General features: G+C 38.9%; 1 protein-coding gene across 1 annotated transcript in view; it reads right to left on the reverse strand.

The window, feature by feature from the left end:
- The window catches only part of FCHSD2 (FCH and double SH3 domains 2), a 162,503-nt gene that overhangs the window by 15,872 nt on the left and 130,690 nt on the right, over positions 1–15,941 (reverse strand). The window contains exons 11-12 of the mRNA XM_075050264.1: positions 9,888–10,004; positions 8,256–8,360 (exon numbers count right to left, since the gene is read on the reverse strand). Of these exons, the coding sequence (XP_074906365.1) occupies positions 8,256–8,360; positions 9,888–10,004 (222 nt within the window). The remainder of the gene's footprint in view (positions 1–8,255; positions 8,361–9,887; positions 10,005–15,941) is intronic.

Raw genomic sequence — 15,941 nt, forward strand, 5'->3', positions numbered from 1 at the left:
CTGATGAAGGATGCAACTTCAGATTGCCCAGTCTTCTTTCAGTTTTTGATGTGGGAAAGTAGCCAGAAAGTGATGCATTGAAATAGGAAGAGACATGGTGTACTTTGACAAATCACAGATTTGTCTTACGTTGCAGAACCACACAAGACTACAATACCCTTAAAGGATGCACTTGCTCTCAAAGCTTTGTTCCCTCAAAAAGATGATATATTTCAAATTAAAAACTAAACAATGCTTTAATCATTGATTTTTTCTCTCAACAAAATGGGACGCTAGCAGACATACATGCCGCACTTCCCGACTGAGTGACCTCCGCTGACAGAAGCTCACAGACTTGAAAAAATTTTATATCAAGTAACCACTTCTATTCCCAGCAATACTAAGTATCTCCAGGAAGGCAGCTGAGTTTTGAAAGCACAGGAATGCTGGAATCCAGCACTAGCTCCAAAATCTGGGTGCTGCCCAAATTTCATTGTTATTAAGTCTCACTGAAGAACAAATATTTTCCTATTTAATAGTGAAATTGCTATTTACAATTACTACTTACCAATTACTATTTAATAACTAAGGACTGGGATATCTTTACATGGATTTAAAAACCATCAGCCACCCACAAAGTTTACAAACAGTGTTCTGGGTGGTTCCTGCTTCTCTGGGCTGTTCTTTTGCCTTAGCTGATGGTAGGTTATAAGAAGATGAAAGGAAAAAACTCCAAAGTTGTAAAAAATATAAATATTGTTATCTGTTTCTCACATACCTATCGTTGCTCTACATGGAAGAAGGCATAGCTTTGTTTATTTACTGTTCTAGTCTTAATTAAGCAAAGGCTTTAGACCTACAGCTTGCACAAGATGAAGATAAACAACATGGAAATTAAAACCAGCCAGAATACATTACATAGCTGCTCTCTGTTCCCAGAAAGAAAAGGGCCTATAAGAAACCAAGTGTTCATTTACATCCCACAAACACCTCGGTTACAAGTCTTTTAAAGTAATTTATAAAAGTGTTGGGGTAAAAAGCAAACACAGAAATACACCAAAGCCGATCTAATGTGGCCCCTTAAATATTTTGGTTTATGGTTGTTAGATCAGTTTTGAATGGAGTTTCTTGAAAGTAGAGTTGCTTTATTTTCCACGATTTCTCAAGATGCAGAACAAGACCGCGACCCCGGCCCATCAGAGTGTGCTTCTCTCCCTGCTGTACATCCCTGTGCTTTTTGATCTGTACTAAAGCCACCTGAAGCCCACTGCCCAGCCCATATTTTTTCTCTTAAAGAATTCAGAATTATTTATTTTAGACAAAGGTCATACTTATGAGCACGTTCAGATATTAAAATCAGATTAAATTAGGATTACAAGTAGGCCTAAACCATCTTTTGTGAGAAGTAATTTATTCCATTGCAACCTTTTTCTAGTGGCAGGAACAAAATTAGTGGGTTGGATAGTCTCATTTGGCAAGTTGTTTTAGCTAAGAAGAAAACAACATGGAAAGGTTGGAAAGAGATTATTTTTCCCATGTAGAGTAATTTTTGTTTAAATTCTAGGCTTTTTTAATTAAAAAAGTATGAAAATGAAACCATTCTTTTAATGAGAAATGCTGTACATTTAAATTTTGGGCCACCAGAATTATTTGCACAGTGATAGGTAGAAGTAGCTGTGAATATAGTAAAAACAAATATTGGAATGCCACAAATTTCTCACAACTCAACGTAAGCCCTCCCCTGCAAATCGGTTTTAAATTGGAGTCCAGTGCTATTAAAGTAGGGATACATGAGCCAATAATCCATGAAGTTCAACCTTCACTGCCTTGTTGATGTCTGGGGTGGAAAGTTAGCTATGGCTATGCCAAAACCACCCCAAGCAAAAAAAAAAAAAAAAAAATCCTATCCAACCTGACGCACCTAAAATTTTGATCCCTGAGGCACAAACTTGAGCTCAGCCTTGAAAGGGGAGTCTATCAGTAATTTTAGCTGTACAATGTTCATCTGCAGTACTGTAAATCAAGACCATATGATGCCAGAGATTTATAAAAAAACAGGTAAGAAGGACATTCTACTCCAACCTGTGTTGCCTTTGTCTTCTCTGCAGCCAAAAAAATACACTTGCTACCTGGCTCCAGGTGAAGCTCAGCCACTGCTTGCAACAGAGCAAAGAGTCCTGCAGCAACCTGGAAGCACCTGCCCCTAGGAATTCACCTGGCCAGGAGCAAAAACCCCCAACCCAACACTTTCTGCACCAGCTAGGGAACTAGCTAATAAATGACATTTTTCAATACAACACTGAGCGTTTTTTTTGAAGCGGGAGGATGGGCAGGAAGTTTCTACAGATATTACAGCAGAGTAAGTTAATTTATATGCTAAATATTCTGCATGGAGTTAAATCAAACAAGACTGTTAGGGTGAAGCAAACAGGAAATGAAACGCTGACACAGATAACGTGTCTCAAGAGTGAATGCCAAGGGTAAGAAAACAGAAGTGAAGCTATTAGTGAAGAGCCCACCTGCGTAGCTCCAGCCCAACTGGCAGGCTGATTTTTCCTTAGCTCAAGCATAAAAAAAACATTAGAGATTCCTAAACAGAGAAGGCAGTTGGTGGGGAAGGAGATTGAGAGTAGATGAGAGCATTATTGAAGCATTTTGTACAGTTTAAGAAGTTGTTCCCAGGCTACTGGTAATGGGACTGAATGGAAATTACCCAAATTCCTAAGTAGAACATGAAATGTATATAAAAGGTATGTATGCAAACCTTTATTAACACATTTCTTCAGTCCTGGTAATAAATACTGGTTCTTAATATAGTGAAAGATCTATACATTTCGTAGTCAAAAGATTCAGTAAGATTTAAGCAGAGGCTGGACCAGAGACATCCCCAAAGCCCCTAACCTGAATAACTCTATGAAATGACACTGCATTCAAACCACAGGTTTAAGGAACTGAGTTGGATTTTCAGTGTGATCCACCTTTCAAAAGAACTAAATAAAAAAAAGACAAAAAGAAAATCTACAAAACGAGCAACATTAATATTCTTGTAGCCCAGACTAATCCCTGATCCTTTACCAAAAACATCTGAAAGAGTCTACTGCCTGAAGTCCTACAGCAATTATTCTTCATCTCAGCAACATTTAAAGTCATGATGACTGTTATCTGTAGGATGTTTTCAAAATGACTTATCCATTTGTTTCCATAAATAAGGATATCTAGCCTTTACAGTACATAGGGATCTGTAAGTTATATAGAGAGCAAATATGGCTCTTCAGTTGACTATATCCTTACAGGAATCTTTACGACTGTATTTCATCATTAGCTTCAAAACATCTCTGTGTTTTTTCCTAGCCCTTCATCCCACAACATACCTTCCTCTGTTAAACGTCCACTAATGAAAAACACACCCTTTATTATTATGTGAATTCATATACCCCAGTCTTCTAAAGACTTCCTTTCTCATCGCTCATACCAGAACAGGCACGTTTGTCAAAAAAATATACTGTGAAATATTTAAGCAGGATCTGAGTATACTGCATGCTCTCCAAATTTCTCACTTACAGCAAATCCCTGAAAAATAATTATCAGAAAGTATTAATTCAAGATAAAAAACTCTCAAATGCGACAGTATAATTTTTGCAACACTGCAGTCAGAATGATTAAATGTGGATACAGCTGATAAAGTACTAAGACTTGTACATCTTCATAATACCATAATACAGCTTCAGGGCTCTGATGCTGTTCTTCTCATCAACGACATTCTCATCTCTGCAGATGTCCTCACTAAACTGCTTTTCACCAAAAGAGTTCAAAATTCGTGATCTGTGGATGTCGGCGGCATTTTTCCAGGCTAGTCCTCATTCCACCTAGCCAGAAAGACTAACAGCTCCTACAAATCTCATACTGAGAAGGCAATCTGTTTACTTAGCACAGCTCTCCCAAGCATATGTCTCCTGAGCAAAGCTATAGATGGTAGCAAGTGACATTTTACAAATTCAACTTTTGGGGGGTTGGTAGCCTTATTCCTTTTCATTTATTTTAGTGAAGCATATGGAATTAGCTTTTCTCACATTTCTTATGAGCAGAGAATGACACCACTCTTGCAGTTGAAAGGTTCAACTGCAAGAACACACTAATAACAACAGGCTGAAACGTAGCTACGTCTACTTGAGATGCAGTAGGACCACATGCAGCATACAATTAATAGATTAGATCCTAAGATAGAACAGGAGCCCAGCCAGCAAACACAACTGTTATCACAGCACAGTAATAAATATTCATAGCCAAATATAAGGGGAGGGAGAAAACAGCCTTCCATTTACAATTAAAAATGGACCTAAGCTTCTGAACTAATCAAATGAAGTAAGCAGCACCATAATGAGTCTTAATCAAATCTTATCTGGTATGAATACTCTCTTGAGAGTTGTAGATATCCTAATGATGAGACAAAATACATCCCCCTATAATTAAGTGGAAATAGGACTAATTGCTGTGGAGACCCCAAGACCTTCCTTGAGCATAGACCTGAGCCCAAATGGGAAATCTCCCATCATCACTGAAAAAAATTATGTCAGCCCTGGGACCAACAATACTGCTTGGTGAGACTCACACCAGGCTATCAAAGTATTGGAGTCTTTAGTTTGATAGAGACAAAATAAGATGAGAGGAAGAATTCAAGTAACCCAGCTTCAGGGTCCAGGATGCAGGCTGAAAGGAGGATTATAGAAACCAAGGAAACAGCTTCAACTTTTTTTCCCCCCTTATTTCTGCACCACACATCAGTGGAGAGAGTAAATTTTTGTCTCCAATAGTTTAAAGATAAAGGGACACAGGCAGAGGAGAAATGGAAAGCTATTTTAAGGCAAATCAGATCTATCCAAGTGGCTGAACTAACAGCTGTAAAACGCCCAGCAACCAACCTTACTGTTGTCACAAAAACAAAACCTTAAAATACAGAAGTTATAGTTCAGTTACCTGAGTTGGTTGGTTCAGTGCCAAGGAGCTACAAGAATAGTTTATTTTCTCAAATTATTGAATTACAAAGGTGTCGACCTCCTTTACAGATGATGCTTGAATTGTACCACCTTCAATTTAAACAAGCACCCTCAGTGCTTGCCTTTATCAAAATCCATCCCTGACGCAGCAGTGGTCAAATGCTGTTTTGACAAGGATGGAGTTCCTCTGGATCTAAACTCTATGGTGTAGCATTAACCACAGTCAATTTTAGCACTCTGCCAGTGCCAGAGGTATTATCAGACATATTCTAACACTTCCTTTAAAACAAGCGAGCAAAACAAACAAAAAACGTTTAACAAAACAGAAACTTTCCATTTTTAAGAAGAAAATATGTGTTCTGGTTATCAGTTACAGTCATTGTATATCATCCACCATGTATCAATTGTACAGGAGCGCTCTGGTGTAAGCTGTATTTTTCTCCAAACTTTAATCACGGAGTCTGCTCCCTGAAACATCACAAGGAGAAATACCTCCTATCCCAGGGAGAAAAAGATCAAAAATAACCCACTGAGCTGTGAATGTGCCAATCTAAGGTTTTATGTTCAGGCAATGCATCTTGCAGAAGATGAAAAACTTCAGTTTCTTCAATATGTCTCGATCCTATGCACACTTTTACTCTATTTCCTTGCTGTACCTTCAAATTACGTCTGCTTCCACACCTGTCGTGCTTGTCAGAGAACACCTAAGTTATACATGCGGTACAGTTTCTCAGTTCCTCTCAGTTATTAGATTTCAAAGGATTCAGGGTCTCTGAGGAAGAGGGCAATGAGATGAGTACATCTATGCACAATACACCCTGGAGAAACTGCATTACCAATATATATCATCTCTAAAATGTTCTGACTCAGCTCACATTGTATTAGATGGCACATACAGACCAGTTTGTCTTCTGATAGTTAAGCAGGCTGGCACTGGAGAGATGTGTCAATAATGTAGAATTCGCCAGGGAGAAACATGCAAGTGGAAGCATCTAGCAATGACCAAAATAGCTTTGCCAGAAGAAAGGCAAAATTTAATCCCAATGTGCTTGTGAAGTTATCTTCCCCTCCAGAAATGATGAAGAAACAAAAGGAGGAAGAGAGTAGATTTGCAAAGGAAAAAGCACCAAAGAGCGGGTCAAGAAGCCAAAAAGGGATAGGCACGCTACTCCAGAAAGGAAATAAAAATAAAAAGCGTTTCAAGAGAAGAACACAAAAAAAACCAAAAGGAAGAAGGGAGAACACCTCTGGAATGAGGACGACAGTACACACTAACACACCACAAGAGGAGAGGAAGTGTGTTTACGTACGCACACACACGCATGTGACTTACAAATAACATTCAGCAAAATGTCCGTGTCTTCAAAGTGCTAGCAGTACATGCACATCATCATTTAGAAACAGTAAGTCCTACGCACACTGCTCTATAGGTATCGCAGGTTGATGCAACCACTGACTTGAGGAAATTATCTCAAGGGTACAAAATTCATACCCTGCAACCCTTGTCATCTTCTAGGTGTACTATCCTCTAGCTGCTTTACTCAATTAGAATAAAAGGGAGATTTCCACATCTGAGACTTGACCTTCGTGGCAAGAAACAACAGTACATTAGCCAACACTTGTTGCAGTTGCAAGCAAAGTTGCTTTGCTACCCTCCCAATAAAACACTTTGTTTTTTTTTAACAAAATAAAATCTACATGTTACCATCAAACACTTTCAGACATGGCACCAGAACATATTACTCTTCCAGTTACAATCACAGCAGTATCCACAAAGTTTTGCAGATGGTAAGGTTTAATGTGACAAGGTGATAATGAACTAACTAGTGTTAAAGGGCTAATTACTTTGGCTGTTCACACAGGTGCAACCATGTATGGTATCAGGTAACTGTAAAATACTATGCCTTCAGTAACAGCTGCAAATGTAAATCCAATTAACAGTTCTTTGCATGTTTTGGGGACTTTTTTTTTGTTTTATTTTATAAAATACGTATATCAAAGCTGACTTTCACAAAAAAGAAACAAAGCCTGTGTAATCTTTCTTTTTCCACTTTTCAAGTCCTGTTTTTCTACTAACGTGGAGGTGCTGAAAAATCTTTCTCCTTCCTAAGTCAGGTCCTTGCAAACACTTAAGTTCCAGACTGATTTCATTTGTAGTTTTATAATACCTTTATGTGAGAACCTCCTCCTCTGCAACTTCTTATCCTGATTTTATTTCTTTCTGCTGCTGCTTTTATCTTTCATTCTCATGCTCTCTGTCCTTGCATATTTAATTATTAACTATATATACACTGAAGCACTTTGGAGTATAAGTCTATCTGAAATAGTTTACTCAAAATAAAAGCCTATTGCATTTTAAAACACTTCCTGTTAAGAGAGCATATTCTGGATTTGTAAAAAGAGACCCTAACATTTATCACACCCGTAGGAGGCATATTTTTACTCTACATTTTCTAACCTCTTGAACTGTAAATCACATTCCTAATTACATCAGGTACTCTGAATATCTAGCAGTATGAGAAGCACTTAACTGAAACAATTACGTTTGCTCTACAGTTTTAATTAAGCAACCCACTCAGCCGAAAACTAATAGATTAGTTCCTGTTGCTTGCAATATGTTTTCTGAATCACTGGCCATGAAAACAGTTAACTTTTACCAATCCAACACTGGCAGTCAAGTATGAAGCTAGTTTATCTTTTCTTGAGTCTTTCTTAACCCAGAACAGGTCCCATAAAGCTCTGTAACCTTTTCAAAAGTACCTCAGAGTAAAAGCTGAAAGACATGCCAAGATTATTTCAAATGTTTTCCCATCAAAATTACAAATTAACATGTATATCAAAAAATACTAGAACAGAAGGCACATCAGCGTGTGGCAGTTCCTTCTAGAAGCCAGAATGTGTGAAGACAGAGGTATGATCACCATTTTCTGGTATTAATTTTTTCAGGCAGAAGGAAACTAGTAAACTTGAGATTGTTTTTTCTCTATTAAAGACAAAGCCCCTAAATACAGAGATTCTTGACCTTTGCACAATAGCGGAAAATGCAGCAAGTTTAATCACTCTTCATCAGGTTTTTTTAATATTACTCTTCTAATCTCGAGTCTTATGATTAAGTTGATCCAGTGATTTGAGAAGTATGAAATCAAGGGAAAAAATGACATCTTGAAATTCCCTGATTTTTGATGCTAAAAGCTTACATTTCCACAAACAAAATTAAATAGCTGTTAACGTAAATCCTTCTGTGGTAAGAAGCTGAACATGCCAAAATCATTTTCTTCTTACCTCAGCCTTGCGTATACTCTCTCTGGCTTCATCTATTTTCTGCTCCAGTTCTGCTCGGGTTTGCTCAGACATCACAGGCCCATGGCATTCTAGCTCTTCAAGTGTCTGTCAGAAATAAGAAAAAACACCACAGATGTAGTAAATGCTAGCAAGCCATTTACAAGGTAAATATTTATGACAAGTGAGGGAAATTATTGTTTGATTAGATGCTGGGTTGACCAACAATAGTCCACTCCAGGAAAAAAAGATGATGACCAAGGCAAAACACCATTTAAAAGCACAGTATTTCACATGGAAATTCCACTTAGGGGAACGCTTCAATATCTTCACAAAAACATGATATTGTGGTATGAATCAACTCATCTATATGTTGATAATTAAGTATTTAAAATGGGTGTGTTGCTCTGCATTTCTATCAGGATGAAAAAGAGCATCTTAAACATGGCGAGAGAAGTTGCTAATGGCAGCCCTGCTGTAGAGGAAGCCAAGACAGGTTTCCTGCATTTGCAGGAACATTATGTCCAGAGGAGAATTTGCTGAATCACAGAAGACACGTTGGAGTTTCTCAGATTCACGTACATGTTTGTTGGCTGTACAGATGTAAAATAACAAAAGCATGTGACTGCACAAATCATCACCAGTTGTCTGCAAGCCTGTGCCTGGTTCAGTGACTGTTTATGCATTTTGTGTGAAATAGTCTTTGGAGAAAGAGTAGAAGGAGCATCAGGTGCATTCTCCTGAGTAGTTTGAGGAATGGCTCAAATCTCTAAAGACTAAAGTGGAACTAGAAGCCAGGTCCCCCACTTCCTGGACAGCCGCTCATTGAATATTACAGATATTGTAGTATAGACTCATTAACTGAATTTAGTCTATGCAAGTTAGGCTTAGTATGGCTAAGCATGTGAAACACATGTTTTTAGTCAGAAGTTAGCACAAGAAGGTAGCTTGAGTCCGAACATTCTCTCTCAACAAGAGCATGAGAGCCTTGATACAGATGTTTAGGGAACCTGGTGACCCAAGGGATGCATTTCTACTGGCTGATTTTATTCTCACTCCTAGGCAGTCTCAGCTGCATTCCAAAATACAGCTACCTGAAGCCTCAGTTAGGACACCCAAATACAGCCCTAGGTTCTTCTATGTTGAGCCACATATGTAGAAATAAATTTATCAATACAGTCTTAATTTTGTGTCTTCACATTAGATTTAAGTGCACATTACTCATGGATTTTCCTAGTGTTGAGAAGACTTTTGATATCCAATTGAATATATTTTTTTCTATGGGTAATATATACATGATATAGTGGAGGTAGGAGAATCCTTGAAACTTTAGTTTGAACAGAAGGATGCTGTGCAGAATAGAGGTAGGTCTGTAAGTTATTGGCAGTAAAGTAGAAGCCGTAACTTCAGATTTGCATGGGAATAACAAAACGTATTGACGAACCAAAAAGTTTGAGAGGCTGCTAACATAGCCGTTTGAGTGTATCATATTGAGAAAGGCTACGATGAAAATGGCAGGTTGCCCAGAGAGATAACAGGACAAAACTAATTCCCTAGTGCTTGCAGCAGCTCCTCTTTCATGCAGTGGGGAGCTGCAACAAATAAAATCTGTAAACGAATGTTTTCCTAACCTACCCGCTGACTGTGGATGATGTTTTTGTGCTCACGGGCTACCCGGGTAGCCCATTTCCGAGCCTCCTTGTTGAGGCTGTGCTCTTCAGTTGTTCCAGTTTCCGATTCCAGTTGTCGACTCTGGAACAGAAAACAAGAAAACGAGTCATGACATAGACCCGGGGCTAATTCTGTAGATATGATGATATTTAGTTACAGGATAACTTTATATTACATTTATCAGCCTGGGATCTTGTTTCATACAAAACAAGAGGTTCAATTAAAACAACTCTCTTCCTTATGAACTTTGTGATGGTACCATGTTGTGGAAAGCCAACTACGAAAGCAAATCAAAGTTCACAAGAATTCACAACTCAACTGTTTCAGGAAAATCAGCATGACAGTGAATAGCAAACACAGTTCTACTGCAACGAAAGGCATTCATGATGAATAAAACTGAAATACTGTTTCACCCATACAACGTATCAAAGAAACAAAGGGTAACTAGCCAAGGAAGTCACCTAATTTCTAAAGTGAACATGCATCATAGGAAGCAAAGATGAAAGGTTAAGTGTGATCCAATGGGCCATTTAGGCTCATTTTTTGTAATTTGTGATCAAATCATAATGCCATCAAGCATTTCAGAATAGCACAGCAATTTCTGTCCAAAAAACATTGTCTGCAAAACAGCAACTCACATTTCAAGTGACATTTTTTGATATTGTTTTATCTTATGCCTGCTTTTATTGTGTCAATAACAACAAAAATTCTCCCCCTCAAGAAATTCCAACTAAACCAAGATGAAATAGCTCTCTACTGTCTACAGACTGAACAGAACACACTTGAAACTCTGAAAACACACTTCCCAGAATTTAATTACAGAAATCATTCCCAATCTTTCTATAATTTCCATTAGTGCACTACCCAGTTCATTTACATATGCATCTCAGTGTTTAGGGTGTAAATCAGTCTCCACCTTTCCACTAAAGCAGGCTTCCTGATATTCCGTCTATATTTGTGGGTATTGTGTACACATTTAGCACATCTATACTGCATAAGGATAACTATTAATAAAGATTCATGGAGAGAGTTCAACAAAGGGCCATGAAGACTGAAGCATCTCTCCTGTGAGGAAAGGCTGAGAGAGCTGGAACGGTTCAGCCCGGAGAAGAGAAGGCTCCGGGGGATCTCATCAATGTGTATCAATACCTGAAGGGAGGGTGACGAAGATGATGGAGCCAGGCTCTTCTCAGCGGTGCCCAGTGCCAGGACCAGGACATGGGCACAAACCGAAACACAGGAGGGTCCCTCTGAACATCAGGAAACACTTTTTCACTGTGAGGGTGACCGAGCACTGGCACAGGTTGCCCAGAGAGGTTTGTAGAGTCTCCACCCTTGGACATACTCAAAAGTCGTCTGGGCATGGTCCTGGGCAACTGGCTCTAGACCAGATGACCTCCAGAGGTCCCTTCCAACCTCAACCACTCTGTGATTCTATGATTTATTTTTTTCTATGAGCCAGTCTCATACTCTTCCCTCAATAAAATTAGCTGTGAGGAGACATTATATTCACCTCACCTTCCCGGGATGTGCTCCTGGCACAACAGAAGAGATTCTTACAACAGACATTTCAGTGGTTTCTCCAATTTAAGTTAATCAGTAGTCTGAAGGGGATCCTCAAGAACAACTCCTTTTCCTGGAGGACTTGCTGACTCATGCACATCTCCCTCCCAAGACAGTCACTGCAGCCCAGAGCCACCCTGCATTCCTTTTTATCACAAGTCCTCTTCAGGCTGATATAACCTTGCACAACCTTTGAGGTCAACTGAAAAAATCCTCTTACAAATTATCATTCAAGAAGAGAGAGTATGCTTAGTGCTGCTCAAAACAAACAGAGATTGCGTATGCATGTGTGAAAGAAATGACTGTTTCATGAATTTCTCACTCTATGGTTCAAAAGACAGGATTTTTCTTCATCAAGTGTAGTTTGAAACTAGAGAAGATTCCACAAGTATGCAGAAGTTGTTTAGGAAAGAGAAATTCAAGGTTAGGCAGCAGGAAAAGGGTAAGCAAGAGAGCAGAAAGACAAGGAATTACTTTCAGGTTAGGTGAGAGGCCCTCAGCAGATGCAGAAGAAGAGATGGTGTTATCAGGTATTTTAGCTGGCAAAGTGGTACAATTTGTGTCAAGGAAGGAAGACAATTTTAATACCAGCATTTGGTATAGACTGTAAAGTAAAATGAAGAGATACCAGGAAGCAAACCGAAGTGATACTGAAAGCACAATTTTTAAGCCTTTAGATTACGCTGCCCTCATGGGAGAGGCAATAATACTAACTTATGCTAACACCCTATCAGAGGATTTAATTGAAAATGAGGCAAAAATTCCTTCAGCTTGTTATTTTGTTCAGCTAAGCTCCTTTTCATCAAAATTGAATCTGGCCTTTATTCTTATTCATCCTCTTATTACAAGAGAGCTGGGGGTAGTGGATTCAAGGGGTTGTGAAACAGATGATTTCCAATGGTAGTGGCAAACGAGGGAAAGGAAGACAACCCCTAAACACACACACACACACACATTCCCACCACAGGGCTCTGAAATATATCTAATGGTTCAGGAGACTCCTGGGCCACGTTCTGCCTCTATTTCAAGAAGCTGTAACTCAGCCAAGATGCTTGCAGTGCTTCAACTTGTCCCTAGAGAATGCCTTAAGGTATACATTAATAGACAACAAAAGAGGGGCGGAGGGGAGGTAGCATGCCTGTGGCTTCTCACAGTGACCAAAAAAAACCCCAAACCCAAGAGGCTTTTACAATCCAGCATAAGATGTCAAGGTATTTTAGCTCAAAGCCAGAAATAAACATTTCCATGAAGTTCACCCACTGGAGTGGGACAGAGCCACAAAACCTGTGTTAATGGTATTTTCAGAGTAAAAGCAATTGTTAGACAAGACATAGAGCAGCCAAGAAGAGGAGGAGGTAAGCTATAAGCACGTGGTTAGCTCTGGCATGAACAGGTAGGAAGGCAAAGCTGCCTCCCAAGCAAAGAACGAACAGGTGCAGCTCTCTACACCTATCCCCTCACTTTAAATATTAAGCTGGCTTTTGCCTGCTTTTATTGAGGTGGCTTTATACGATCTTGTTTCTCTGTTACTGTTCGACCTCTTCAATTACCTACGTTAAGCTACTCCACTAGGTCATTGCAAAATGTAAAGAGGACAAACACACTGATTTATTTAGGCACATCCAGTCCTTAAGATAACATTTGACCTCTGTTTTTTTTCCCAGCTTATTGGAGTAAGCATTTTTGTACAGCTTCTTCCACAGCTTCCAGCTGAGTCTTAACAGCTGCAAATCTGAGCAGAATCATTTGACATTGCCTCTCCCCTACAAAACATCTCATAATGAATTTTCAATGTTCCCATTGGTCTTGCTCCTATTCAGCATCTCATTTTCATTAAGAAGGAATACAGACTTCTTTTCAGTTGCTTGATAACCTTCTGCATTATCCCAAGTGTGTTTTCGGTTTTTAATCTATTTATCAAAAGCACTTGACCAGAAAAATGAATGCAAACTTTGTGGCTACTCCTAAGGGCATACTAAAAAAGAAATGAATTGTTATTGGATCAGAGTGGTTATATTAGTTATTCATAAAGCAGTATTGTATCCAAGCAGACCTCACCCTTGCTTACAGGTCTAAAAAAAACCAACGTAAAAATGAGGTAATAAAAAGAGTTGGGGAGAAACCTAGAGCTGTGGTCTGTGTGGATACCAAAAATACAGGCAAAAGCAGGAGACAAGACCTAGAGGCAAAATTTAGTCTCCTAGGGAAGCAGCTGAAAACAGGGACTCCGAGGCTGGACAAAACCAGAGAAAGTGGTGGAAAATGCACAGCCTGAATACTTGGCTGAGAAGACAGTGCAAGGAGAAAGGTTTCAAACCCGTCAGGACCTGGAATGCTTCCTGAATAAATGGAGCTGGTATGCCATGGAGGGACTTCACCTGACCTGTAAAAGACCATGCTGCTGGTGCTTAAGAAGGCTTGTGAAGGAACTTAGAAGCAAAGGAGCAGTAGCAAGCTGACTGGCATGGAAGAATACACACTTCAGGAGGACTTCAAGGATGACCTGAGAAGTCTGTATCCTCAGGTAAAGATAGGCTAGTGGGGTACATCAAGTAAGAAATGAAAAACCAACTGCCATTTAAATAGGTATGAAGAAAGAGCTAAAACAGAGATTTATCTGCTATAGACATAAAAATCAAAATGGGAGGAAAGAAGGTGGGGGAACTGAAGTATCTGGTCCTAACTTGATTTACTAAATTAAGCGCTTGCTTAAGTGTTTTCAGGATTGGAACTTGGTGGTGGCAAGATGTCCAATGACTCAATTTAACCTCTTCCCAAAAAGAGGGAAACCAAAACCACTTACCATGGCCAAGGAATGAAGGAAGAGCCAAAAAACCTGAGCTAAACATAGATGGACATTCTGCCGTTCTCTAAGGGTTTGGATTACAGCAAAAGCAGTGTTTAGTGCTAAAAATTCAATCAGTAAACCAACTGAAAGTACTAGATGACTCCAACCAGCTAAAGAGCTTAGAGGCTAGCAATGCTGTTTCTTAAATTAACAAATGCATTTAGTCTGTAGACACATGTCGCTTCTCCATTTTTGTCTGAAATGTTGTTGCAGGTGCAGAAGTTGCCTTATGACAGGGACAAACAGACAGCTTGCATTCTCTTATTTATGCAGTTATATCTGGATGCAGATGGCACATGTACAGTTTTAAGAGCAAAAAAGAATTTGGCCCTTGAGCCTAAAAGCTCCTTATTTTTGTAGCTGAAGACCAAAAATGTTCACTTCAACACAGGAAAAAAGCAGTAACATTTATTGCATGCAAATCACCAACACAAAACACACCTAAAAATCATAGCCATTTCTTCTAAAGAGCTGAAAACAAGAGGTTACCACGCCAATGTTGAAAAGCAAGCTCAACCTTCTGATCAACACTTCTAGGGAGGAGGGAGGAATATGCATGACATTTTTCACACAATTCACAGCTAAACACAGCAGTTATAGGAACATCGTGAGTCAAGTTTGGTGCTCATTTTAGTCTATTATTCTAGAACAAATTTAATATTAGTTTAGCCGAGAGTGAGCTAGGACTGACTTGCATTTCAGTAAATTTTCAACATTACAAACAGAACAGCCCCCATGTTTAAAAATAAAGATTATTTGCATATAGGTTTTTTTTTCCACTCAGAAGAATAAAAAAGGACCTACATCCACTATTAATAGGTTATGTAAACCTCTGTACATATGTTATGATAAAGCTAAAAACAAACCAACCTACTACTGCTGCTTTATATAACCACATTCTGCTTTTTAATCTAATAAATTAACATCTCACAGTGGTGAGTGCTGGGGGCTGCAGAAGGATAAGGAACATCCTATCAGGCAGAGAATAAAGAAAATAATTACATCTAAACTTATGACAAGAAAGATGGTTCTGGGATATCTGAACACAGAAAGGGGATCCTGGGACTTCTTGACATCACCTGGGCTGAAATATAGTCCCACCACGATTGCATGTTTTTTACTAAAAGCAAATAGCAAAATTTTCTATAGCAAAATATTTAAATCCCAACAAATACTGAAGCTATTGTCTGACATCTGGTGTAACTGAAACTCTCCTTACTAAAAGTACCCATGAAAGGAACAGTAGTACAGCCATACGTATGAAATAATTTATCCAGTTGGTTTTTAGGGGGCTGTTTATTTTTAATTCTGGTTCAATAATTATTTGGGGGGATCACTGACCAGTAGCTAGAAATCTCCTCTGAAACATACTATGCACACAGACTGTTGTAGCAGCTGATGCCAAACATGTTAGGATAGGGTTACTGTAAAGGTTGTAGCTCTGTTTCTTCCCAGCTCTGGGGTTTGGGGTTTTTTTTGGAAAGACTAGAATCTTAAAAGTACTGGGTTTTGTTAGATGTCAGTGATTAATACAGCTTCGTTGTTCCTACTGCCTTATGGTTTTGTATTAAGCACTGTTGTTATACAGCAGAGATTAAAAGCCACAA

Source organism: Buteo buteo, chromosome 18 (genome assembly GCF_964188355.1).
Source record: "Buteo buteo chromosome 18, bButBut1.hap1.1, whole genome shotgun sequence".
Taxonomy (NCBI): domain Eukaryota; kingdom Metazoa; phylum Chordata; class Aves; order Accipitriformes; family Accipitridae; genus Buteo; species Buteo buteo.